The 26,369-nt window shown below is 38.3% G+C and overlaps 1 protein-coding gene across 2 annotated transcripts in view; it reads left to right on the top strand.

The window, feature by feature from the left end:
- DEPTOR (DEP domain containing MTOR interacting protein) overlaps positions 1–26,369 on the top strand; it is a 118,283-nt gene that overhangs the window by 70,631 nt on the left and 21,283 nt on the right. For both annotated transcript variants that reach the window (XR_014793240.1, XM_084864982.1), the window contains exons 5-8: positions 14,195–14,377; positions 16,130–16,264; positions 17,748–17,818; positions 20,103–20,207. Coding sequence is in view for 1 of the 2 variants with exons in the window: in XM_084864982.1 (XP_084721108.1) it covers positions 14,195–14,377; positions 16,130–16,264; positions 17,748–17,818; positions 20,103–20,207 (494 nt within the window). In the remaining variant the exon portion in view is untranslated. The remainder of the gene's footprint in view (positions 1–14,194; positions 14,378–16,129; positions 16,265–17,747; positions 17,819–20,102; positions 20,208–26,369) is intronic.

The raw sequence follows: 26,369 nt of genomic DNA, 5'->3' as shown, positions 1-26,369 counted from the left end.
CGAGGCAATTAAGGGATGGGATTCCAGAGTTAATTTGTCAGTATTTCTGTCTGGGATCTTTCAGTTAATGACTTTGGAACCTTGTGCAAGTTTACCTTGTGTAGTCCCTAGTAAAATGGAAATAATTATGATAGCTGTCTCATTGCATTGCTATGAGAACTAAATGATATAATCATGCAGTATGCTTAGCACAGGGCCTGGCACAAAGTGTCTCTCAATAAATGGTAGCTGATTATTATTTACATTATTGTCATCAACATCTTCATCATCAGATGGCTGTGGTGGCTAGAGCTTAATATAAGTTGGATGAACTCACCCGTTATTGGTCTTAAACAGTAGCTTATGTATGCTCTACGCTGAATATATGCTTGTTATATAAACTAACACTGAAGTGCTTTAATTAGGCCCCTTGGATTCATGCCAACAACTCCAAAAGATCTAGAATAGACTCACAGATTTCTTTTTTTAAAATACATTTTTATTGATTTCAGAGAGGAAGGAATAGGGAGAGATAGAAACATCAGAGATGAGAGAGAATCATTGATTGGCTGCCTCCTGCACACCCCGCACTGGGGATCGGGCCCACCACTCAGGCATGTGCCCTTGACTGCGATCAAACCTGGGATCCTTCAGTCCAAAGACTGACACTCTAACCACTGAGCCAAACCAGTTAGGGAAGATTTCTTTATTTGAATTATGTATCTGAGGTATTCCATTTGCCAGACAACATAAGCTTGTTTTTAGAACTCTCTGCACTTCCATTCTGAGCTAGTCTCTGAAAAACAGTCCCATCTCTGCAGAAACATGCCCTTTGTTCTGAATTTCATCACTAATCACAAAGGTTCTAGTCTTTGGCATGCATCCAGCTGTTATTTAATGATGTACAGAGAAGAATAAAATATAATCTGACCTCCCTTCTGTTTATTACTTTTATATTCTAAACTGTGTAATCATGTAGTGTTTTGATTTTCTTCCTGCTATCTTTTTTAAAAACAAAATATTTGTATTTTTCAGTTACATTTGACATGCAACATTATATTACTTTTAGGTATACAATGTAGTGATTAGACATTTATATAATTTACAAAGTGGTCACCCCAATAAGTCTACTACCCAGCTGACACCATACACAGTTATTACAATATTATTGATTATATTCCCTATTCTGTACTTTACATCCCCACCTGCTATCTTTACTGAAGTTACTTTGAATCTTTTTCCTCTTTTCCTCATCCTGTCTATTCTCTTCAATCAATTAAATTAGTGTAATTAGGTTCTGACTTTCTGAATGTGAAGTGTTCAGTAATGCCAGTTAATAGGACTTTCTTTATACCTTAAAAATAATTTCCTGCTTTCATATCCTCTTCTTAAAGTTGTCAGTGCTCAGGAAGTAATTATTTTAGTTCTCTGACTCACTGTTGTCTCTGCCTTTTGAAGAGTTTAGTCCCAAGCCCTGTCCTTAAGTGGCATAGGCACTTAAACACAATTGCTTAATGTTCTTGAATCAAGGACTTTAGTTGATTTAGGAAACTGGGCTCTTCCAACCTCTGCATCCCTTTAGGATGGTTTGAGATGTGTGGTTATGGCCTTAAGTACAGCTCAGATTTCGTGTGTGTGTGTGTGTGTGTGTGTGTGTGTGTGTGTGTGTATGTCTGTTAATCCTCACCCAAGGATATTTTTTCCATTGATTTTTTTTTTTTTTTTTTTGAGAGAGAGAGAGTGGAAGGGAGGGAGGGAAAGGGAAAGAGATAGAAAGAGAAACAATCCATCTGAGAGAGAGACACCGATCAGAGATACATCGATGGGTTGCCTCCTACATGTGCATGACTAGGGCAGGGAATGAACCTGCAACCTAAGTACATGCCCTTGACTGAGAATCAAACCTGAGACCCTTCAGTACGTGGGCTGATACTCTACCCACTGAGCAATACTGGCCAGGGCTCAGATTTTTTAAAAAAAATATATATTTTATTGATTTTTTTACAGAGAGGAAGGAAAAAGGATAGAGAGCTAGAAACATCGATGAGAGAGAAACATCCATCATCTGCCTCCTGCACATTCCCTACTGGAGATGAGCCCACAACCAAGGTACACGCTCTTGACCGGAATCGAGCCCGGGACCTTTCAGTCCACAGGCCAATGCTCTATCCACTGAGCCAAGCCGGTTTCGGCCAGCTTTTTTTTAAAAAAAAAGTTTTAACCTTCCGTTGTAGTTAATTCTCAATTTGTTTTCCATCTAACATAGGATTCGAAAGCATGAGTAGTGTTTTTTAGTCTTGATGGTATTTTTCATATGCAGCATACTAAATGATAGCCAAGACTTGAACTCTCTAGAAGCTGTGATCTAGCAGGAGCAGGGAGGCCAAGGAGTGCACATCATCTTTGGGTGGGTAAAACAACAGATCACTTTTATGTTGTTGGCAGGGAAGTTGCAGCATTTTCCCTGCATTGTTTGCCTTTTAGAAACACTGTTGGAGGTCTAGGTTCGACACCTGTTTATCCTGGGAGTTTGTTGGTATTCTTACTAGTAAATAATATCTATAAGTCTGAAGTGGCCCTTCTAGGGCAGTGGTTCTCAATCTTTTTAATGTTGTGACCCTTTAATAGGGTTCCTCATGTTGTAGTGACCCCCAACCATAAAATTATTTTCGTTGCTACTTCATAACTGTAATTAATTTTGTTGCTACTTCATAACCTAAATCAACAGAAGTCGTTGATTCAAGAACATTAAGCAATTGTGTTTAAGTCTTAGGCTATGCCACCTAAGACCATCAGAAAACACGGATATTTACATTGTGATTCATAACAGTAGCAAAATTAGTCATGAGGTAGCAACGAAAATAATTTTATGGTTGTGGGATTACCACAACATGAGGAACTGTATTAAAGGGTTGCAGCATTAAAAAGATTAATAACCACTGTTTTAGGAGGAGTTACAGGGATCAGGAGGAGAAAAGAAAGAAAGCAAGAGGCAGGGAAGCAAGTGGCAGCTTGGAGTGACATCCTTGGTAGCCCAGAATGATCCTTCAACCACCACTGGTCGCTGGGTGAGGTGGTGAGCCACACCCACCTCTGCTGCTGTGGAATGTGGTGATGTTAGGATGTGAATCATGGCAGCTAGTGAGGATCTTCTCTCTAAGAAGACATTTAGCTTTTTTTTTTTTTTTTTTTTTTACCTTAATAATAATTGCTAACATTTATTGAGCTCTTACTGTATGCCAGATTTGTGAAAAGTATTTTATTTTATTTTTTTGTATGAAAAGGATTTTACATGTATTATCTCATTGAAACTTCACAATAATACTATAAATAGGTAATATTCTTCTCCTCATTTTGCAGAGGCAGAAACTAAGGTATAGAGGGTTAGTTAGCCCAAAATCACACAGCTAAAGTTTTAGTTTCTTAAGGCCATTATAACAAATTTCATAAACTGGGTGGCTTAAAACAACAGAAATATTTTTCTTGTGTAGTTCTGGAGATCAGAGTACCAAAATCATGATGTTAGCGGAGTTGGTTCCTTCTGGAAGCTCTGAGGGGCCATCAATTCCATGCCTTTTTCTTAGTTTCTTGGGGCTGCTTGCAACCCTTAATGTTTTTTTGGCTTGGAGTTGCATAACTCCCATTTCTACCTCCATTTTCACATGGCTCCTTGACAGTGCTTTGTAGTTGTAGTCATGACCCCATCGGCCTCATTCTTGATGACTTCTCTTCTTCCTCATTATAATAGTGATTATCCTTGTTCCTCTGTTTCAGCCCTCCTTTTACTCTACTAAATTGTTTATGTGCTTCCCAAATTTGAGACCTCTTTTTTTTTTTTTTTTTAAGTTTTCATGATGAGCTGTCTAAGGAACTGCTGATGTCTGAACTTTCTCTACCCTCCAACTCCCACCCAGCCTTATCAGACTGTTGGATTCAGTCCACTTGTCTCATGATGCCCGCTGTGTTATGTCATTTGCCAGAAAACATTTCAAGGATGGATGAAAGTATGTGACCTTCCTCCCTCCAGCTAGATAAGTAGCCTAAAATGTCTTTTATATTCAGCTAAGCTTGTAGGGCTTAAGATGATACGTTTTCATCCTTGGACTATATGTGTGAGTGGAACTAAGCCAATTTCCTCCCTTTTAGATAATCAGCTTAAAAAATGTCTTTGTGTTTGCTGAAAATCACCTTAATAATTTCTAAGATAAAAATGTAGCTACATTATCCACAATAAGAAGAAGAAATCTGAGCTGTATCACTTTATTGTCTTGGTAAATTCCATGACATTTCCCTCATGCTTTCTTAAAAGTAAAGGCACACAGTGAATAAGGATCTGGTTTCTTTTACCAAATATCAACAACACTGTACGTGAGGTGCTTCTAGAGCTCCTATTTTCCTAAACAATAAGATCCTTTTATATTTACATTCTTCAGCTTTCAGGCTATGTCTGTTTTTCCTCCTACAGTATGTCTCATTTAATAGCAAGACAAGCCCCTAGAGAATTCTCCCAATGCAACAGAGAAGGCTTGGAAAGTCCCAGAAAATAAGAAATTGGATGAGTACAAGATTTGTTAGTTTTCAATTACAGCTGATACTAAGAGTTCAACTAGAATATTAGATATTAAATGCCAGCTTTGAACATTATCTCTTCTTTACTTATGTCATCCTGTTTAGAGGAACAAATTATCAAGGAACAAAGACTGAAATTTGTTAAATTATATATGTCACAACATTTACTACAATATAAAGGTCCTGTTTAGCATTGAGATCTGAGAAGTGAAGAATTGGAGCAAGCAAAATTTAGAGACAATTACTGTTCTCCTTAATTTTTGTTTCCTTCTCTTTAATCCCTCTCCACCCCCAGAGTTTAGGATATTTTTTCTGTGTTTTACTAAGACCAAGTTGACGAAGCAGCAAGAGATTTTTGTATTTAATATAGAGAATGCCCATGTTGAAGTGTAGGAAGAATCAACTCTTTTCTCTCTTTGGAATATAAATGACATGTCTTTTAGCCATTGTTTATTTCTTGAGACTCTACATATGTAATTTACGGCTATGTAAAAAACGTCTTTGACTTTCTTAATGTAGTTACTTTCTAAAACTTCTTGTTTCTAACTCATTCCTTTAATTCTTGCTTTCTTTTGAATTCTGAGGTTTAAATATCTTTTTGACTTCTGAGGTTTAAATATCTTCTTGTGGGATACTTGCCAGACATGGATATCTGGTTAAAACTTTGTATTTTCACAACTGAAGAGATGACAGAAATACTCATGGGAGATGGACAAAGTGTTCTTAGGAAGAAGGGCAGAAAAAAAAATACAACAACAGAAGAAACAGGTTCTGTGCAGGAACATACAAGGCCAAAGGCTGAAGTCAAATTTTAGGAGACTAAGAAGAATACTGTCTATGGCAGATGTCATTTAGAATCTCTTCAATAAATTATGCCATCCAAAGCAAAACTATGCTGAAAAAAGAAAGAGAGAAAGTGAGAAAAGGGAGGCTTAAAATGGTTAGTAATTTGCCCAAATAACAACTAGTAAAAGTGGCAGAAATGGGATCAGACTGAAGTGGTCTAAGGCTAGAAGCTTTTCTTTCCATTAGGTAGTATTATTTTATAACAGTGATTTGGCATAAGAAAGTTTTCAATAAAGTCCCAATCTAATTGGTTTGTTCTTGTATGAAATAAAGTCTCTTTTATCAGACATGGGTATTGATGAACCTGAAAGGATGAGCAAATGAAAGTGTCACATTCCAATCCTGCTAAGATAGACCGCTGAGTCATGTGCACTTAGTAGGTGTTCAGATTATTGGATAAAGGAATGGGCGTTAAGTGTGATTGATTGATGCTATAAAAGGATATCTCCCTGCACTCTTTCAACTTTTGTAAATACAATGATCTATGTTATACCAAGGGCTATCTTCACATACAGAGCAAATGTTGAAACTCAATGTTTGTGTCATCAAACTTTTAATGAGAAAAGGGAGAAAAGGACATTTTTAAAAACAAAATAGTTCATTGAAAACAATGCAAGTGATGGGGACAATTGTCACTTCTCTATTCAGAGAGAGAACTTGACCATCTGTCCCAATCACGCAGTAGCAGCAGCAATGGGAGGGTGGACACCTGGAGCCCTTTGTTTCACAGTGTGGCTGTGGCCTGGGCACCAAAATCTAGATAAATTCTTGAAAATTGAAGTGGTGCACTAAATATAAAGTTGAATTCCCATAAACGAAATGGCAGTCTATTATCTGTAGATGATAACAGTAAAAACAATAGAGGTTATAAAATAACAAAGTTACAATTTATTTTGCTTTTAAAATGTAATTTTATTTTTTATGAAAATATAGTCAATATACAATATATATTAGTTTCAAGTATATAATACAGTTGTTCAAAATATATGTTCTGGACAAGGGGGGGCATATTTAGGGAAGGGTTTGGGATAAGAATGGGGGGGGGATGAGGACAATTATGTGATACCATAATCAATAAATTAAAAATAAATTAATTAATTAATAAATAAATAAAACCAACAACAACAACAAAAACCCCAAAATATATATCCCTAATGAAGTAATCACCACGATAAGTGTACTAACTACCATTTGACATGAAGGTACAAATTATTCAGTTTTTATAGTCTGCTTGACAGTTTGCTTAACAATATAGTGTAGTGTTTCACAGTCCTCGTTTTCTCTGATTTGGTCACTATTGTGAAGAGAATGTGATGAATAAGGACAATTTAAATTTAATTGTGATATCTTATCTCAAATGGTATGTTTACTCTGTTAGTTATCAGTGGTAGAGAGCTGGGGAGGCAGAGAATGGGGAAAGGGTATGAATGAAACTTCAGCTGGGTAGCTAAAGCCTGAGGAGGTTAAATTAGTAGACAGATTTCTACTTCAGTTAAAAATATTTTTAAAGCCCTTTTATCTGTGATGGAGTTTGGATTCAGAGTGCTTTTCTGGATTTTATTTATACCAGAGTTAATGTTTTGTGCAATTTAACGTACAAAGAGAAAACAGTAGATGTCAATAAATGTATACAGAGCTATGTATTTTCAGGCGATAATTTAAGATACTATTGCCTGACTCAACTTTAAAAAAAAAATCACAATAAACCCAGCAATGGTTACTAGAAATAAAAGCTTATCTAGAAAATTTTATTATAGCATTATTGAATGTAGTCATGTGGTAAATTTATGTACAACTTTGACTATCCACAACAAGCCATTATTTATAGAGATCATATCAAAATGCAATTTGCTTATCTTTGGTCCAGGATACATTCATTATCCCCTGAATCCAAGAATATATTACTTCCTGAGAGCCTGGAGAACTACCAATGAATTAAGTGTACTTATCTTTGTGGCCAACAATATTCATTTAGCCAAAGTGAATAGCTTACCACCATTTCAAACCTATCAAATACCATATGGATCATTAGGTTAAATATGGCACTCTCTTAATAGGGACCTACCTTTCTGAGACTCTAATATTCCTGTAACCAGAAGAATTATCCATTAGCAAACATGGGTGATAAATACAGTCATAATCCTAGAATGCATTTGCTGGTGTAGACTTAGAAGGGAAATTGTGAAATACCGAAGGAGGTTGCTAAATTAGTTAGCATTATTGATAAAGGAGTTAATATGGCACTTGATGGGTTGTATTATATTATCTTCCTAGTGGTTTATAGAATTTTGAATTTCACACTCCAAAAATTATTGCCAAGAATGAGTACTTAAAAAACAACACTTCTATCTGTTTTTTACCATCATTTCATAAAATACTGAACAAGAAAAGTACCTGGCATGTAGTCCAATTAACTCAATAAGTGTTAGTTGAATAGATGGATGAATGAATGAATAACAAACGAAGTTGTGATGATATCATTTCAGAAGAAAGTCTTTAAATGGAATATGCTTAGTTATAGAAAAAAAAAAACTAAATGCATTATTCTTAATGTTCTAATTTCTCATGCCCTACCAAACTCTTCATGACCTACTATCATCAGCCTACATATTGGTTTGGGGAACTGCTATGTAGACGAGCAACTAAATAGTCCACAGTTCACTATGTTCTGGACATGCCGCTCATTCCTCTGGCCACCCACCATGATGATTCCCTCCTGGCCATTTACTGAGCACCTCAGCCAAACACAGAGTAGTCTAGGATTTGAGATGCCATTATGATTAAGGCAGAGTCTGGGCTCCAAAGTGGCCTATTTGGGGAAAGAGATGTGCTCCCCTATCATCAACCCAACCTCCCATATTACCTACAATATGGCGTCCCAAGAAGATTGCCCATTGAAAAGTGCGTGGGTGACAAAAGAAAATAAAGGTAAATTCTATGATGAATTTGGGAGTGTTTGATAACATTTTACTCTAACTTTACAGTCTTAATCCATTTTTTGTGTGACCTATGTTTCTAGGTAAATATATTGCTTTGGGTTTAGAAGTCTAAGCTGTGTGGCCTTAGGCAAGTTACCAAACTAACTTAAGTCTTAATGATTGCACTGTAAAATGAAAATAACAGTAATACCACACTACCAAGTTATTGTGCAGATAATATAATGTTTATAAAGTGCTTAGTATAGTGGTAAATAGTGAGCTACTCATTTCATTATTATGACTAAATCTCAGCAGAGTGGACTAGAAAAGGCAGTGAGTGGACATTGGACTTTCATTAGACATTGGTGGGCCGAGATGACAGAGCACCTGTCACAGAAACCAAGATGACACTACATGTGACCACGTGGGTTGTGTCGCAGGGTAATGGAAAGAACATTTGATTTGGTGTTGAGAGCTGGGTGCTAACAGTGTCTCTTCTACTAACCAGTTGGGCATATTGTCTCACTGTCTTTACATTTCCCCCCCAAAATTATAGGAATTATAAGATATTAATTGGAATTTTTAAAAAATGAAATTATCTTTATGATGTAAAAAAAAATATGGAAAGCACTCTAAAGGCTCATTAATGGAGGATCACAGTACATCTTAAAAAAAATTATTCAAACATTCACTTTGTTAATCTGTAAGACACAGGAGGCTGAGCCATCATTTCTAACCAGAAGGAATCTTTTAAGGTTCTTTGTTAAGTTACGCTGAACTTTTAGCTTTTCATTCTTTGGAGTTGACTGTTGATTTGGGTTTTTCTTTGAGGCTCCCAAAAAAGCTCCTTATATATGTGCATTTATTTTTTCAGTTAGTGACAATTTTTAATGAATTTTGTTTCACCCATAGGTGAATTTCCATAGCACTTTTATGTAAAATTTCCTTAGGACACTTGAGATTTCTATCTTGTACTACAGTTACAGATGAGCATGTTTTATTTTCTGCTAGATTTTAAGCTTATCTATTGTAGAACAAGAATTGGTTATGTAACTTTTCTTAGTACTCTTAGCTCTTTGAGTAATGAGGAATTTTTTTTTTTTTTACATGATTAGCCTGTAGGTATTCTTACTATAAATGGATAAGAATGCATCAATATTTAAATGCTGGAAAGGGTGGAGAATGTTCCTCTCCATCGAGTTTGGTATTTTCCATCCCTGTTTTTTTGCTCAACATAATTAGATAGGTAAGTAGAAAGATAGTTCTATTTTGTTCAAAACAGGGGAGCTTTTCTATATTTTTCAGTTTTTAAAAATGAACATGTAAAACTTTTTTTTTACTTTTATTAGAAAACTAAACTATTTTACAAACTGGAACTGGATTTAAAGGTGCTAATAAATTCCTTCACCCCAATTTCATTTATCTTCCACAATTAAGCTCTAAATAAACAATATACATAAAACATTCAGGCATGCATCTATATTTACGAAGTGTTACCATTTTGCCAGTTCATACACAGTGCACTTTTCTTCATGTTTACATAAAGAACTGTTTTAAAAATTGTTATTTCTAAATGCATATAAAATGGTTTCTTAGACACAATACCAAAGACACAAGTGTCAAAAGAAAAAATAAATTTAAACAGATAAAAAGATAAAAATAGACATCATCAGAATTAAAAACCTTTTTACTTCAGAGGATACCATCAAGAAAGTGAAAAGACAACTCACAGAAAGGGAGAAAATATTTGGAAACAATATATCCAATGAAGGGCTCGTATCTAGAATACATGAAGAGCTATTACAACTTAACAATAAAAAGACAACCCATGAAGAGAATGAGGAGCCAAGCCACAGAATGGGAGAAAATATTTGCAAAAGAGGTATCTGAAAGAGGACTGTTATTAAAAATACAACAAAGAACTCAAAACTCAACAATTAGAAAATGAACAATCTGATTTAAAAAACGGGCCAAAGTCTTGAACAGACATGTCACCAAAGAAAATATACATATGGAAAACAAATATATGAAAAGATGCTCCACATCATATGTCATTAGGGAATTGCAAATCAAAAAGATTTGATCACTGCACACCTATTAGAATGGCCCAAATCCAGAACACAGACGATGCCAAGTGCTGGAGAGAATGTGGAGCAGCAGGAGCTCTCATTCACTGCTGGAGGAATTCAGAGCCATACAGCCACTTTGGAAGATGGCTTAGCAGTTTCTTATGAAACTAAACAGACTTACAATATGATCCAGCAGTCATGCTTCTTCATATTTATCCAGAGGATTTGAAAACTTACATTCACACAAAAGTCTGCACATGAATGTTTATAGCAGCTTTATTTATACTTACCTAAACTTGTAAGCAACCAAGTGTCCTTCAGGGGGTGAATGGTTAAATAAATCAGGATACATCTATACAATGGTATATTATTCAGTGCTAAAAGTAAATGAGCTATTAAGCCATAAAAAGACAATGAGGAATATTAAATGCCCATTACTATGTGAAAGAAGCCAATCTGAAAAGGCCTCTATAACTATATGTCAGCCACATGAGATTCTGGAAAAGACAAAACTACGGAGACAATAAAAAGATGGGTGGTTGCCAAGGTTAGGGAGGATGGAGGGATGAATAGGCAGAGCATAGAAGATTTTTTGGACAGTGAAACTATTCTATCTGATACTGTAATGGTAGATATATAGTAGTATCATTCTACACTTACCTAAATTCATAGAATGTACCACACCAAAGGTGAGCCCTAATGTAAAGTATGGACTTTTGATGATAATGATGTGTCAATGTAGGTTCATCAGTTGTAACTAACTGCAAGATTTTTATTTTTTTTTATTTTTTATTGATTTTTTACATAGAGGAAGAGAGAGGGATAGAGAGTTGGGAACATCGATGAGAGAGAATCATCGATCAGCTGCCTCCTGCACCCCCCCTACTGGGGATGTGCCGCAACCAAAGTACATGCCCTTGACCGGAATCGAACCCAGGACACTTCAATCTGCAGACTGACGCTCTACCACTGAGCCAAACCGGTTTCGGCTAACTGCAAGATTTTTGATAATTGATTGGGGAGGCTGTGTCAGGGGGGCAGAGAGTACATGAGAACTCTGTACTTTCTGCCCAATTTTGCTAGGAACCTAAAACATATATAATCTATTTGTGACAGTGTGGATGGACTTAGAGGTTATTATGCTAAGGAAATAAGTCAGCAAAGAAAGGTAAACACCATATGATTTTACTTATATGTGGACTCTAAAGAACAAAATAAATGAATACATGAAATAAAAACAGACTCATGGATGCAGAAAACAAACTGATGGTTGCCAGATAGGAAGGGATTTGAGGGACTAAGTGAAAAAGGTGAAGTGATTAAGAAGTACAAATGGGTAGTACATGATAGTCACAGGGATATAGAGTACAGCATAGGGAATATAGTCAATAATATTGTAATAACTATGTACAGTGCCAGGTGGGTACTGGAAATATCAGAGGGAACACATTGTAAAGTATGTGATTGCCTAATCACTATGGTGTACTTCCTGAAGCTAATACAAAATAATATTGAATGTAAACTGTAATTGAAAATGCAATTAAAAAAATGAAATAAAATCCATTATTAAAAAGACTGCCCAATTAAAAAAAATGGACAAAGAATCTGGATAGACAGTTCTCCAAAGAAAACATATAAATGAGAGACAGTAAAGCAACAAGCAGACTGTTAAATTACAGCGGGGAGGGTAGGGAGATCTGGGGGAGATAATAGATCAACAGAAAGACTTGTATACATGTATATTAGTACAACCAATGGACACAAAACTCTGGGGAGGGAAGGTAATTATGGGAGGGGGGGCAATGGTAAGTTATATACACAGATAATAATTTAATAAAAGAAAATAAGGGGGAATAAATAATTAAATAAATTCTTTGGCTAAATGAAAAAAAGAAAGAAAAAGAAAACATAAATGGACAGTAAGCCCATAGAAACATGCTCAACATCATTAACCATCAGGGAAATGCAAATCAAAACCACAGTGAGATACCACTTCACACCCATTAGGATAAGTATAATAAAAAAAATGAACAATGACAAATGTTCATATGGATGTAGAGAAACTGGAACCGCCTACACTGCTGTAAATGAGAATGTACAATGGAGTATCCCAGTTGGAGAAAAGTCTAGCAATTCCTCAAATCATAAAATATAGAGTTACCATATAATCTTCCCATTCTACTCCTAGCTATAAACCCAAAGGAAAAGATGATGTGTGTCCACACAAAAATGTGTACTTGAGTGTTAATAGCAGTATTATTCATAACCACTAAGTGGAAACATGTTCATCAACTGATGCACAGGTAAACAAATGTGGTGTCTCCATACAATGGAATATTATTCATTATTTGACAATAAAAGGGAGTGAAGTACTGTCACATGCTACAACATGGGTGAACATGGATGAACTTTGTAAACATTATACTAAGTGAAAGAAGCCAGTCACACTGAACCTTATATTGTATGTTTCTATTTATATGAAATGCCCAGAATACTCAACTATATAGAGACAGATTGTAGGTTAGTGTGATTGCCTAGCACTAGGGGATATGGGTAGATTGGAAGTGACTCCTAAGGAATGAGGGGTTTCTTTTTTGGGTGATGAAGATATAAAAATTAATGTGATGATGGGATGCACAATGGTGGTAATATACTAAAAGCCATGGAACTGTAATGTTAAAATGGGTGAATTATATGTTATGTGAATTGTATCTTAGTAAAGCTGTTACAAAATGCATAATCTCTAAGAATAAAACCATGTTTTGACCTGTCTTGCTGAAAATTCAAGCAAAATAAACAAACAAATGAACCTTCTAGATTTATTTCAAAGATGCAGGATTTCTGACTGCCTTTAGCTATTAAAAGAAATTTATTACAGTATAAATAACATCAAGTTAAAAACACACAGAAAAATAGGCTTAATCCCACATTTTATAACTTTAGGCGTGTAGAATAGGACTACTTTTTGAGACCATGTACCCAGTGTTTAATATCCCAATAATTATTTTGGCATTAACATAAATGTAGATCTTATATTGGCAATGTGCTATGTGGCTATTGTCTGTTTAGTTTACAGTGTAAAGACTGTTGCTATTTCAGTTCTCCATGACAACCTAAACAAGCACAGGAATTACTTGTCATAGAGGAAGTGCAGAGTAGTGGTTTGGAACTTGAACTCTCAAGTTATATGCTATGGTCCTACTTCTACCTCTGCCATTAACTGGAATCTTCTCTGGGTTTATCTTTATCCTAGGCTGCTGTGGTAATTTAAATAATTAATACATATAAAGCACTTAAACCAGTACTAAATTCATAGTTTCTTTGTTTTCTTAATTTCGCAGCCTACCTATGTACATATTAGGTAGAGCTGCTACATCTCGTGGGCTTGATAAAGTGGCCTAATGTAGTAGGCATCCTGTAGAGTCCCACGACACAGACTTCTTGTTCATCTGAGCTGGTCACTCCAGGTGTGCCCTCTGCCTTGTGGGTATGTTTTTATCCACCACATGTGGGTGTGGGACAAGGCCGTATTGTGTCTCTGTCCCTCCTACCAGCCTCTATGTGGCTTATTTATATCTTTGGTTGTAGGACTTCTGTTCAGCTAGATTTCAGGAGTTTCAGTTAGATTGTTCTATAGTCTAGCTGTATTTTTTATATGGTTGTGGGAGGATGAGGGGAATTGCATTTACCCATGCACTATCTTGAGCAGAAGCTCTAAATTCCATCTTTAAGCCTTTTGGCTGGAGTCTTCTGGCTGAAGTACTCAGTGGCCAGGACATCAGATAGCCCTCATCTGTTGTTTCTTCTTCTCAGTGTCCAACAAGCACCCATTCGTGGACAGCAATCTTCTCTACCAGTTCAGAATGAACTTCCGGCGGAGGCGAAGACTCATGGAGCTGCTCAATGAAAAATCCCCTTCCCAGGAAATGCACGACAGTCCCTTCTGCCTGAGGAAGCAGAGCCACGACAACCGGAAATCTACCAGTTTCATGTCAGGTAGGTCAGCTCCATTGCTAAGCCAATCACATGATTTTGTCTTTTGAGAAATAATATAGTAATAACTCCCCTTTGTGCAATTCTGTTCTCTAGCAAATTTTTATTTATTCATGATCAAGAAGCATGCAAAAGAAAACAACAACCAAATTGTTCTTGGGGAGTCAAATTAGATTATCATGAAGTCTGTTTTATAAAATTATGTGTTTGAGTTATAGGAAAATTCTGAAGACCTAAAACCTATATGTGCATGTTGACCAATGTCACCCCAATAAATAAAAAAAAAGAACACCTCTTAAGCTGTCATGCCTTATTCACTTTTCATTTGTAAACAGTTGTTGTCATTAGTTATACAGTGTTCTAAGCATTAAAAAGCCATATATTTTAAGGATGAATGAAGACTTCGGAGGGCATATGCAACTAAAAGGTTATCCCTCCAGCCCATGCTTCCCTCAGGGGAAAAAAAAAAAAAAAAAGGCAACTGGTTATTAATCACTTATGAAAGGTTGACACTATGCAAAGCAGACATTAGCTCATAAAGCACAATAGCCTGGGTTATTACATGTAAGATCAAACAGTCTCATACTGATAGTGAAGCCTCACAGAAATGATGGTGACTGATGTTCTCAAAGATAATCGCATTCATCCAGAAGAGGTTAGCCTGATGTGTCATTCTGTGTAAGAGGCTGAGGAGTGTAAATGGGTATCAGCTCCTCTGAAAACTTGGCATTGACTGTGGTTGGCCTAAGGTCTGAATGCTCTGGGCTTAACCTGAGGGCAAAACATCCATGGGGGTCTTGGCTGTGGATAGGGAGTGGTGATGAGGACTGTATTGAGAATGTTCTGTGCCCCTATCAGTGAGTCAAGCTTGATTGCACATTTAATTCTCACAATAACTTGAAGAGGAAAGACTTTTATTCTCCCCATTTTATGGGTGCCCTACAGCACTGTCTTCTGTAAATTCAGAATAACTATTCACATTCTCACTAGTGGTAAGTTTTGTCTGTTTTTTCTTTTTTTTTTTTTTTTTAATGGGCCCAACAGAATAAGTAATGATGATGAGAATGAAGATATAGTAACCATGGCTACCATAAAAACAGCTTTTATTTTGTGCTTCTCATGTGCCAGGCACTAAGCTGCGTTTCCTCCATGGCTTCGTTCATTCATCATATATATCGATACCTGGCTCTCCTCTCCTTTGAGAACCAGCCAACTTCATGGAAGAGAGAGCCAGATAAGATCATTGAAGCCTCTGTCTCACATACACTTTCAAAGCCTAAATATGCGCTGTGTATTTTAGTCTCCTCTTCCATGGCTCTGGGTGACTCATTATTTCATAGGAAAGCAGGAGGCATTTATCAGTACTGTTAATTGGTTAAGTGTATAGCAACACTTAATTTCCTTCCTTCCAGGGCCTGCTCAGCATGGGCTTAGTGGTTCTTGAAATAACATTTCATGTAGCTGAGTACTTGCACATACATTATATAATCCAATTTATGCACCAATCCTTGATAGAGTATTATTATCACGTTATAGTTGGGTAAATTGAGGCTCGGAGAACTGAAGGAAATGGCCTCAAGTTATGCAGTTGGTAAATGACAGAGTTGCTACTCAAATCCTTGCTTTTCTCACTCAGAAGCCAGAATGCTTTCCCTGGCACAGGTAACTGGCCTCTGTACCTGGCGGCTGAAAGCCCATGTGCCTTAGGGAACCAAGACCACCACTCTCAGTGTCCTTGTGTTTTCCCACCTGCAGTCAGTCCCAGCAAGGAGATCAAGATCGTGTCTGCCGTGAGGAGGAGCAGCATGAGCAGCTGTGGCAGCAGTGGCTACTTCAGCAGCAGCCCCACCCTCAGCAGCAGCCCCCCTGTGCTTTGCAACCCCAAGTCTGGTGAGTGGTTGAAAGGCAGTCTCCTCTTTCTGACTATGACCTGGGGGACTTGGGCAGATGTGCGGGCTGGGTTCCCTGGGAAGCAGATTCTCAGAATGAGGGAGACTAGTGTGTGTGGATCTTATTATCATGTGTCCTTAGGGTCAAAACTGTTTATTGGAAGGAGAGATGTAGGGCCGGGCAGAGGAAAGCAGAGCTGCAAGCCCTCTCAGAAGGGGCTGCAGCTAACCCCAAGGGGAGCTGTGGATTTGGGATAATCCTTCACAGTTGTCCAAATTTCAGGTGAGATGGCCAGGCCTTTGTACCTTCGTGCTGATTAGTCATTAAGTGTTGGCTGCCCCTGGGAAGAGGGTGTGACCTTAAGCAAGAGAGATAGTTGCACAAACAATTGAGAGCATTGGCATCTGAGGGCTGTCTGCCATTAGCAGTTCTGGCAACTGGGAGGAGCCCCTCAGTCAGTCCTGAAGGAGGGTTTGAGCAGCACATCAGTATTCCCCAGACTGCAACTGATGCAAAGATCTGTGGGTTCCCAGCACTCCTAAGGGTGTGAATTATATAATTATGTAAATTATATAAAAATATCAAAATGTTATTTAGCCATGAAAAAGAAGTCCTGCCATCTGCAATAAGATGGATGGTATTATACTAAGAGATAAGTCAAACAGAGAAAGACAAATACTATATGATCTTACTTATATGTGGAATCTAAAAGTCAAACTCATAGATATAGGGAACAGATTGGTGGTTGCCAGAGATGGGGGGTGGGCAAAATGGAAGAAGGTGGTCAAACTAGAAGGTGGACAGACTTCTAGTCATAAAATAAATAAGTTCTGTGGATATAATGTACAGCATGGTGACTATAGTTAATAGCATTGCATTGTGTATTTGAAAATTGCTAGGAGAGTAGGTCTTAAAAGTTCTCATCAGAAGAAAATAACACTTGTTACTGCATGTGGGAATGGATGTTGGCCCACTCCTTAATCTACTCCTTGTTTCCCTTTACCTAGTCCATTTACTCTTTTTTTTTCCTTAGCTCTGCAAGTTAGGCATGGGCTTATTTATGTTTGCTAATATTTTCTTTCTTTTTTTTAAAAAAAAAAATATTTTATTGGTTTTGTACAGAGAGGAAGGGAGAGAGATGAGAGTTAGAAACATCGATGAGAGAGCGTCATCGATCAGCCGCCTCTTGCACACCCCCTACTGGGGATATGCCCGCAACCAAGGTACATGCCCTTGACCGGAATCGAACCTAGGACCCTTCAGTCCCCAAGCCAACGCTCGATCCATTGAGCCAAACCAGTTTCGGCTGTTTGCTAATATTTTCTGTCTTTACTTGGCTGGATTATAATTGTGAGGCAAAGATCTTTCTTTTCCCCTTTTGTTCCCTGCTGTTCACACATGAGGCATTCAGGAAAGTGTTTGCTGAATAAATGAATGAATGAATGAATGAAGGGTGCACCTTTCTTTTGTGTTTGTCTTACAGTATTGAAGAGGCCCGTCACTTCTGAGGAACTCCTGACTCCTGGAGCACCGTATGCCAGGAAGACATTCACAGTAGGCTCATTATTTGTTTTTGTTTTTCCTGTGCTGCTCATTTTTCTGGGCCATCTCCACATGTCAGTGTGCCAATGGGTATTTTACAGATGGAATGGAAGAACCTCTTAATTTTTCTTTTTGTTTTTGGCATAATTATAATAGTGGGCTTTCTTGATCCTTAGGCACTAAAATGACATGATTTATTATTAATACAGCATTTTAAACTCCTTTTGATGTATCCTTAAAAAAAAGCTTTCTATTGTGTAATATAATTACAGATTTTAGGGCAAATGGTAGTACAATAGTCAATAATTTCTTCTGGGTTACAGTTAGTTCTACTTAAATTGTTTAAGACATTAGGGAATCTTTAGACAGAGAAAGAAAACTGTGGGATAAATTGTCCTACTATAAGGAGTGGTGCTTTTGACCGTGTTAACATGTCTTGAGTTATGTTAACTGTTACACACACCTGATTGGGGGGCACTGGGTACCTGTGAGCATCTCCTGACCACCTGCCCCTTCTTGGAGGTCCCTCAGCCTTCTTCCTACTCCTGCTTGACAGAACCTCACCCCCTCTCCATCCCCTTCAGTCTCTTCACATCTCCCTCAATTGCCTCTTTTAAACAAACACTTCTCCTTTTCTAACTTTACTTTATGGATTTAGTGGGGAAGATCTTTGCACACTCATTTACACTGCAAACATCTGTCAAGGACTACTTCCCATTCTGGACACTGAGGAGCTACAATAGGATGGTCCCAGTCATAGCCAGTCAATATGAAAACACACTGCTAACACATCTGTCTCAGGGGAAAAGTTAAACTGCATTTGGGGGTGAAACTAGATATTCTGAACTAATGACAGAAAACCCTAAAATCAATCATGTGCCTGTCTTTTTGAGAATATACACAGAAATATCATAGGTTTCCCTGCCTTTTCTCGGTATCTAGCATTCAAGAGACAATTGATTGCATTTTTTAAAAATATTTTATTGATTTTTTACAGAGAGGAAAAGAGAGGGATAGAGAGTTAGAAACATCGATGAAAGAGAAACATAGATCAGCTGCCTCCTGCACACTCCCCACTGGGGATGTGCCCACAACCAAGGTACATGCCCTTGAATGGATTCGAACCTGGGATCCATCAGTCCACTGGCCAACACTCTATTCACTGAGCCAAACTGGTTTTGGCTGATTGCATTTTTTAAAAACGTTTTTTAAATTAATTTTAGAGAGGATGGAAGAGGGAGAGAGAGTTAGAAACATCAATGAAATGAGAGAATCATTGATCGGCTGCCTCCTGTATGCTCCCTACTAAAAATCAAGCCAGAAATCTGGATCATGTGTCCTGACTGGGAATCGAACTGTGACCTCCTGGTTCATAGGTCAGCGCTCAATCACTGAGCCAAGCCAGCCAGGCTTGATTGTATTTTTAAAGTATTTCTTTTTGGTTTTAAATTTGTTTTGTTTTGTTTTGGTTTTGTTCCTGATTTTTTAAACTATTATTTTTTAAATTCTTTATTGTTGAAAGTATTACATATGGTCCCTTTCCACCCTCCTTAACCCCCTTCAACCTGTCTCCATCCCTGATGATGGTTTTAAATTTCATTGCCTTGCTAGGAATTGATTGTGAATGTATTTCATCTATACTTTAGTCAAAGACATGACTAGGAGCTTCCCAGGGATGGAATTACTATTTCTAACAATGATTCTATAGGAAAAGGCACCTTCTGGCTTCAAATGACTTTTAGAACAGCATCTACTTGTAAATTGTGAGCTTTATGTACCCTTTCAATTTCTTTTGTTGGTAGAAAATTGTGTTTCAGGAAAGCCAAAACTCTTCCTATTTCTTTCCATTAGTAATTTAAATGACTATTTTAGACTATAGTGACATAGCAGATCATCAAGAAAGTATCATTTGAATTTAGGGGGAAAGAGCAAACCCAGTTGAAACTGGATATGGAAAGAAGATTCAAGCATGTGTTTAAGACCTTTTATCCTTCCTATCTGCTGAAATTGTATAGTGGCCTGAGAGAGAGGCAACCTGCCTGGTATTTATTGATCAGGGCCTCTACAGAAGCTGTTTTCTGCCAAACACGTGTTTCCCGAGCACAGTTTCTGCATGGAGATGCCTGTGTTTATAATAGAAGCAGAGCGTTCCTTCCACTCCTGACAGGGTAGAGATGAGACAGAGAAGATCTGCCACTGCTCGCACTTCATCCTGGGCTGGCTCTCTGTCTCTGGGAAGGTCGGGAGAATTGCCAGGGGCCTTCTGCTGATCGCTCACTGCGGTTTTCCTCTCTAGATTGTTGGTGATGCTGTTGGCTGGGGCTTTGTGGTTCGAGGAAGCAAGCCATGCCACATCCAGGCCGTGGACCCCAGTGGCCCTGCGGCCGCGGCAGGAATGAAGGTACCGCCAAGGCAGCGGAGTCTGAATACCTCTCACTTTATTTCATTGTTGGTACCATTTGTATGTACTTTATCACCTCAAGTGTTTGGTCCCATTTTTTTTTTTCTTTCAAATTTCCCTTTCCCTTTCTGAATGGGGTTGAAATGAAGCCCAAAGGGTCTGATGTAGCAACGAGGAGGGAAAGTTTTCCTATTCCTCTCATTGTGCCTCCTGGGTCTCCAAACCTTCCTTGGTTTTTCACATTTCTTCCCTTAACCAACACCGAGCTTGAAAAAAATGATTCTTTTTGCATAAATCTTATCTAATAATTCTACTTCTGTCCTGTACGAAGTCTGTTCCTGTGGGAAGAGAGCTGGATTCACAATTTGGCTCTGCTGGTTACTAGCTCCTCGTTGACGTGGAATAAATTCCGTAACATCATTCCTCCTGTCTGGAATGATGACCGCATTCTGTCTGCAGTTTTAGGCATTAAATATGGAGAAACTCTAGATGAAGCACAAAGAACTGCACAAACATAAGAAAGGTTGAACGAATTGTGTAAGATTTTTCGAAAATAATTTTTACATGTTTTTAGTACAAAAGTAGTGCATACATAGTCAAGAAATGTTGGAAAATACAGACAAGCAGAAAAAAAATTATAATCGCCTATAATCTTTCCTAACTCAGAGACAACCACTGTTAAATTTTAAGCAACTTTATTGAAGTATAATTGACATGCAGTGAAGTGTAGCACTTTAACATCTTGATTTATATGCTTCTAGACATCTTGTTTGTGTATGTATGTGTGTGTGTGTATATATATATATACACACACCCATATGTACATGTACATATATACACATGTATATATGTATATATATGTATACTACTATACACACACATGCACAAATTGTTACTTTATTTATTTATACCAAAATATGCTATAAGAGGATGTTGAGTGCCTTGCTGTTCTGCTTAGGGGTTGACTCTGCCCTCCACCCACGCCCCCAATTTGAACACCCTGTTCATACCAGGAGGTGCAGGCTCCCAGATGCTGTGCTCTGCAAGTCACGGAAGCCTTGTTGGCTCAGGTGGCCTGTGTTTGATGCCCTTCCTACCTCCTCAGCTCTGCAGTGGGCACAGCACCAAAGGAACCCAGAGCCGGAAAGTTGGCTGGGAGCATAAAGGGCGAGCGTTTGTATCTGTGCCTAGGCTGGTTTTTTCATTTTCTAATGGAACTCTTGGCTGTGGGAAGAGTTTTATATTTTATTTCCACAGTAAAGGGCTAGTATGAATTGTTCTTGGCAGGGTGCTTTAGTCCTGAGCATGCACTCACTTGCCACGGGGCTTTGACTTACACTCGTTTCCTTTGGGGAAAGCAAGGGATTTATATTGAAGCTAAAGACCTTGTTTTGCTTGGCCAAGTGTATTTAATTTATTTTAGTACATCCTCATTGATTAATATGATTAATAACTTTTCTAGGCATTGTCTATTGATTAGTTAATTAACTCCTTAATGTATATACCCTGGTATATGTTTTTCAATTCCATGTGCTCATATTTCACATGGTTTATATCCTTAACTTCTCAGGGGGTGCACAATAGCTCCCATATGCTGTAGAGCAGTATAGAATTCACTAGAGCTGCATTTCCAAAATCGTGCTACACAGCTCTCTGGTCCAACAAAATCTTCTATCCTGCAGTTCTGTGATCAAAACAGTTTGAAGCTGCTATATACTTTATTTTTCTCCTGGGAATTAAGCACATTAGCATATTATACTTTCTGTTGCATCCAGCAGGGGAAAAAACTGTTTAGATTTCCTATCAATAAGTTTTTATTATTTAATAGAAACACACCAGTGGAATCTTAAGATTGTTAAGATATAGCACAATAACTGCTCTAATATGCTTTTGGTCAAACTCTGATTGGAGTTACTGTATAGATAGATAGATAGATACAGATAGATGATAGATAGATGATAGATAGATAGATAGATAGATAGAATAGATAGAATTGCAGTTAAGTGAAAATGACAGTGAATACCACGCCCTTCCATATAACTTACCTGTGTGTATTCATTTAAATTGCCTAGCACATTATTTTCTTACAGAAAATACAGAGTAAATTCTTTCCTATTTCACCATATGTATTAGTTGTACAATAACTCCACTTATTTAAAGAGCCACTTGTGTTACTCATGACCTGTCACATCAGCATGGCCCTTGTGTGGGAAACTTCAGGCTGGCATGTCCACTTGTGTGGGGAGGGGATGTGGGTGTGGACCCTACAGGAGCCTTCCCTGACCTGGGCCATGATTGAGCTGCTTGGTCTGGCTGGTAGCCTTTGTCCAAAACTCTCTCCAGAAGCTTCCTCTTGGCACCTCTGACTGGCAAGAGCTGGCCTAGGGCAGTGCATGGGGCCCCACTTTGCCTTTGTTGCCACTCTTACACTGAATGCAACCCCTCAGGTCATGGCTAGGCTTTCTCCTGCTTTCCAGAGTGAACAAGGCCTGGCGGGTGGGCCTTTAGGAGCTTTGCATCAACAGGATTTTTATACATTCGCTGGGGCATCTTTTTTTTTCTTTTTCTTTTTTTCTTTTTTAATATATTTTATTGACTTTTTACAGAGAGGAAGGGAGAGAGATAGAGAGCTAGAAACGTTGATGAGAGAGAAACATTGACCAGCTGCCTCTTGCACACCCCCTACTGGGATGTGTCCGCAACCAAGGTACATGCCCTTGATCAGAATCAAACCCGGGACCTTTCAGTCCACAGACCGACGCTCTACCACTGAGCCAAACCGGTTTCGGCCGCTGTGGCATCTTAACTTCCAAAAGCAGATGATTTTGTAACTGATCATTTCATATGTATCATTTCTCTCTCTTTTATGCCACCTACTTATGGGATAGGAAAGTTTTAAGATGTGGGCCAACAGTGTGAGGGAAGGACAGGCCTCAGACTAAAGAGACGAGGTGCCATTTCCCCCGTTCACACTTTCAGGCCTTTCCAGACCCAAAGGAGAGCTCTTTGCCCGGTTTGGACGGAGCCCTTAGTCCATGATGAGGGAAGACCCTGAGGCGAACATTCAGATTTACATCTCTAGAAAGTCTGGAAGAATTCCAGAGAACTTGTGTCCTTAGGGAGTGATAAGGTCCATCTCAATTCTTTTCTGGGTTGGAATAGAGAAATCTGTGGCCTTTGTGCCTAGGCCACCTAGCCCCAGTGCCTCCCAGCATTTCCTGCCTGCCGCCTCTGCACAGCTGACGGAGGCTGGCGGGCTGGCCAGGCAGCCAAACTGCAGGCTGGGGCTGCTGAGGTGCAGGGAAAGATGTAATGCAGGAGGATCCCAGCTTGACTTTAGTTATAAATGGAATTGAGTTTTAGATGATTTGGTCGAATACTAGACTTTTACACTATCTCAAGCTTATTTGAAAATCTTGCCTTTAGCCTTGGATGGGTAGCACAGTTGGTTAGAGCCTCATCCCGGGTGTGAATTCAATCCATGGTCAGGGCACAAGAATCAACCAATTAATGCATAAATAAGTAGAGCAACAAATTGATGGCTCTCTCTCTCTCTCTCTCTCTCTCTCTCTCTCTCTCTTTCTCAAAATCAATAATTTTTTTAAAAAGAAAGGAAATTTTGCCTTTAATCCACTCTTGTTTTTCCTCTTCCCTTCTAATGACCTCCTCTTCATCAGTAGTAGCATATTTGTTCCCAGAGACCAAAATGGAAGTAGATGTTACAAGATATAACCTTATCTTTAGTGTTGTCTGGATCAAGACCCACATAAAACAGAGAGCAGCCGAAACTGGTTTGGCTCAGTGGATAGAGTGTCAGTCTGCGGACAGAAAGGTCCCAGGTTCAATTCCGGTCAAGGTCATGTACCTTGGTTGCGGGCACATCCCCAGTACGGGGTGTGCAAGAGGCAGCTGGTCGATGTTTCTCTCTCATCGATGTTTCTAGCTGTCTATCTCTCTCCTCTCCCTTCCTCTCTGTAAAAAATCAATAAAATATATTTATAAATAAATAATAAATAAATAAATAAATAAAACAGAGAGCAATTAATTACAGTTCTAATAAGATGCTGTTTTATTTACTTTGCTCTGCTCCCCTCCCATGCCAGAAAACAATGGTTGCAATGTTCATTGAAATTCTCACTTGAGTCAGCAACTTTGAATTTAGAGTTATTCTTATTTTGAAGGTTCTTTTACTATCACTACTACTATAGATGGCATATTTTCTTCTTCTTTTTTTTTTTATCACATCAATATTCCCATCTATATCCCATCCTATCACTACTATATTCCCAGGTTCTTTTACTTAAACCATATTAGAGCAGTTGTTGTGCTATAATATGCATTATACATTGACCTCTCATGCAATCTGTAAACCTCTGGTGGAGAAACCTTTCATTGGCATTACAGCCAGAATGGAGCGCAATATATGTTTAGTCAAGCCCTGCAGTGCATTTTCATCTAGAAGAGGGTTGTTTCCTATAGTTTGTCTCTGGCAACTCTACATCCATCCTTTAGGAATTCCATTTTGACTGGTGGCTTCCGGTCCAAAGGGGAAAGGAGGAAAGAAGAGAATGAACTATAATGGGTTGAGTGTCTTCTGCATGCCTGACCCTGCACCATGCAGGCCCTTTCTGTCCAAGAGTTCATTGAGTAACAGCATCTAAACACTAAACTCCTGGAGGAAGACATCTGTTCCAGGAGGCTAATTCTGTTTTTTACCTCTTTTATCTGCTTGGAAGAGATAAAAAGGCTACAGTCTAATGCCTACCACTCACTTAAATGTGACCTCATATCACAACCGTTAATGATATTTTCTTTTTTTTATCACATCAATTCTAAAACCATTTCTGGACCACACTATCTATCATAACTTTATTTTACGTGATCCTCTAGTAGCTATTCTTCAGTCTAGTAAGGGCAGATTTTTTTTTAGTTTCACAAGTACATCATCATTGTGCCTATGTCTGCCCCTCAAGCAAATCTAATTAAGTGACTCTGGCACTTAAAGTCCTCTTATGGCTTCCCATTACCATAAGTTCCAGACTCTTTCTATGGCCTACAGAGTCCGTGATCTGGACCCTACTACCCTGTTTTGCCTACAGCTCCATTGGCCTTGCCTCTGTCTCTTCCAAATACCAAGTTTGTTTCTGCCCAAGGTTGGATGACTGGTTCTGTTTTGTCATTCAAGTCTCAGATTGATTTTTTTAAAGAAAACTTTCTTAAATACTCTTTTATATTCTCCCGTCTTCCTCCAGTTATTCTTTATCATATTGTTCTGTCTTATTAAAAAAAAAAATACCATACTATTTATTAGAGTCTGAATATAGGTACTGAGATGTTTAATATCTGTCTGTCTCCAGGAGCTCCATAAATGTAGGAATCTTGTCTGCCTTAACTACTATATTCCCAGAATTTAGCCCAATTCCTGGCATTCGGTAAATGCTGGAAGCAAATTTGTTGAGTGAGCCTATGAATGGGTGTTTCCATTGAAAGGCTAAGGAATTCACTCACTACACACCTGTGTCCCATGCATGTCACAGGCATTGCCTCTTATTGTTTTTACAGCTCTTGAAGGTGAGAGGGTTTTGTTTTGTCTACTTTGCAAATGAGGAAACCAAAACCCCATTAATTGCTTTCCCAAGGTCACCCAGCTTGAAAATGTCAGAGCTAGATTCCAACCTTGTCTCTATCCCAAAGCCCAATAATGCTTTCTATTGCATTCTTTCAAGAAATGCAAACCCATGAGGCAGAACACAATAGAAGGTATATGCCAAAGAAACCTCAAACCCCTAGAAATCTGCCCAGGGATGTTTGACCTCTCATGTCTCTTGGGGAGAATTGTCAGGGCGGTCACATGATCACCTGAGCCAGCTTGAAGAAGATCAAATAAATAATTTTTATTCTTGGCATCCACCCCTTACTTAGGTCAGGACTAGAACTTGCAGGGTCATCCAAGTGAAAGATGCAAAATATTCACTTTTGTTAGTTTAATCCAACACTTCTCTGAGCAAACCATCCAGCCGTTAGCTGTGAAGGAATTTGAGCTGCATTTACAAATACGGAACAAAAGATACCCTTGCTCTTTTCTGGAAAGTTTATTTTTTTCTGGTGGGGATAATTAAATTCTGTGAGAAACAGTATTCAAGTTTTCGGGCAACCCATGCC

This window comes from Pipistrellus hanaki, assembly GCF_964339955.1.
Source record: "Pipistrellus hanaki genome assembly, chromosome: 17".
In the NCBI taxonomy this organism is placed as follows: Eukaryota; Metazoa; Chordata; class Mammalia; order Chiroptera; family Vespertilionidae; genus Pipistrellus; species Pipistrellus hanaki.
Note: the sequence above shows the minus strand (reverse complement) of the source record. Positions and strands in the feature narration are given on the sequence as shown.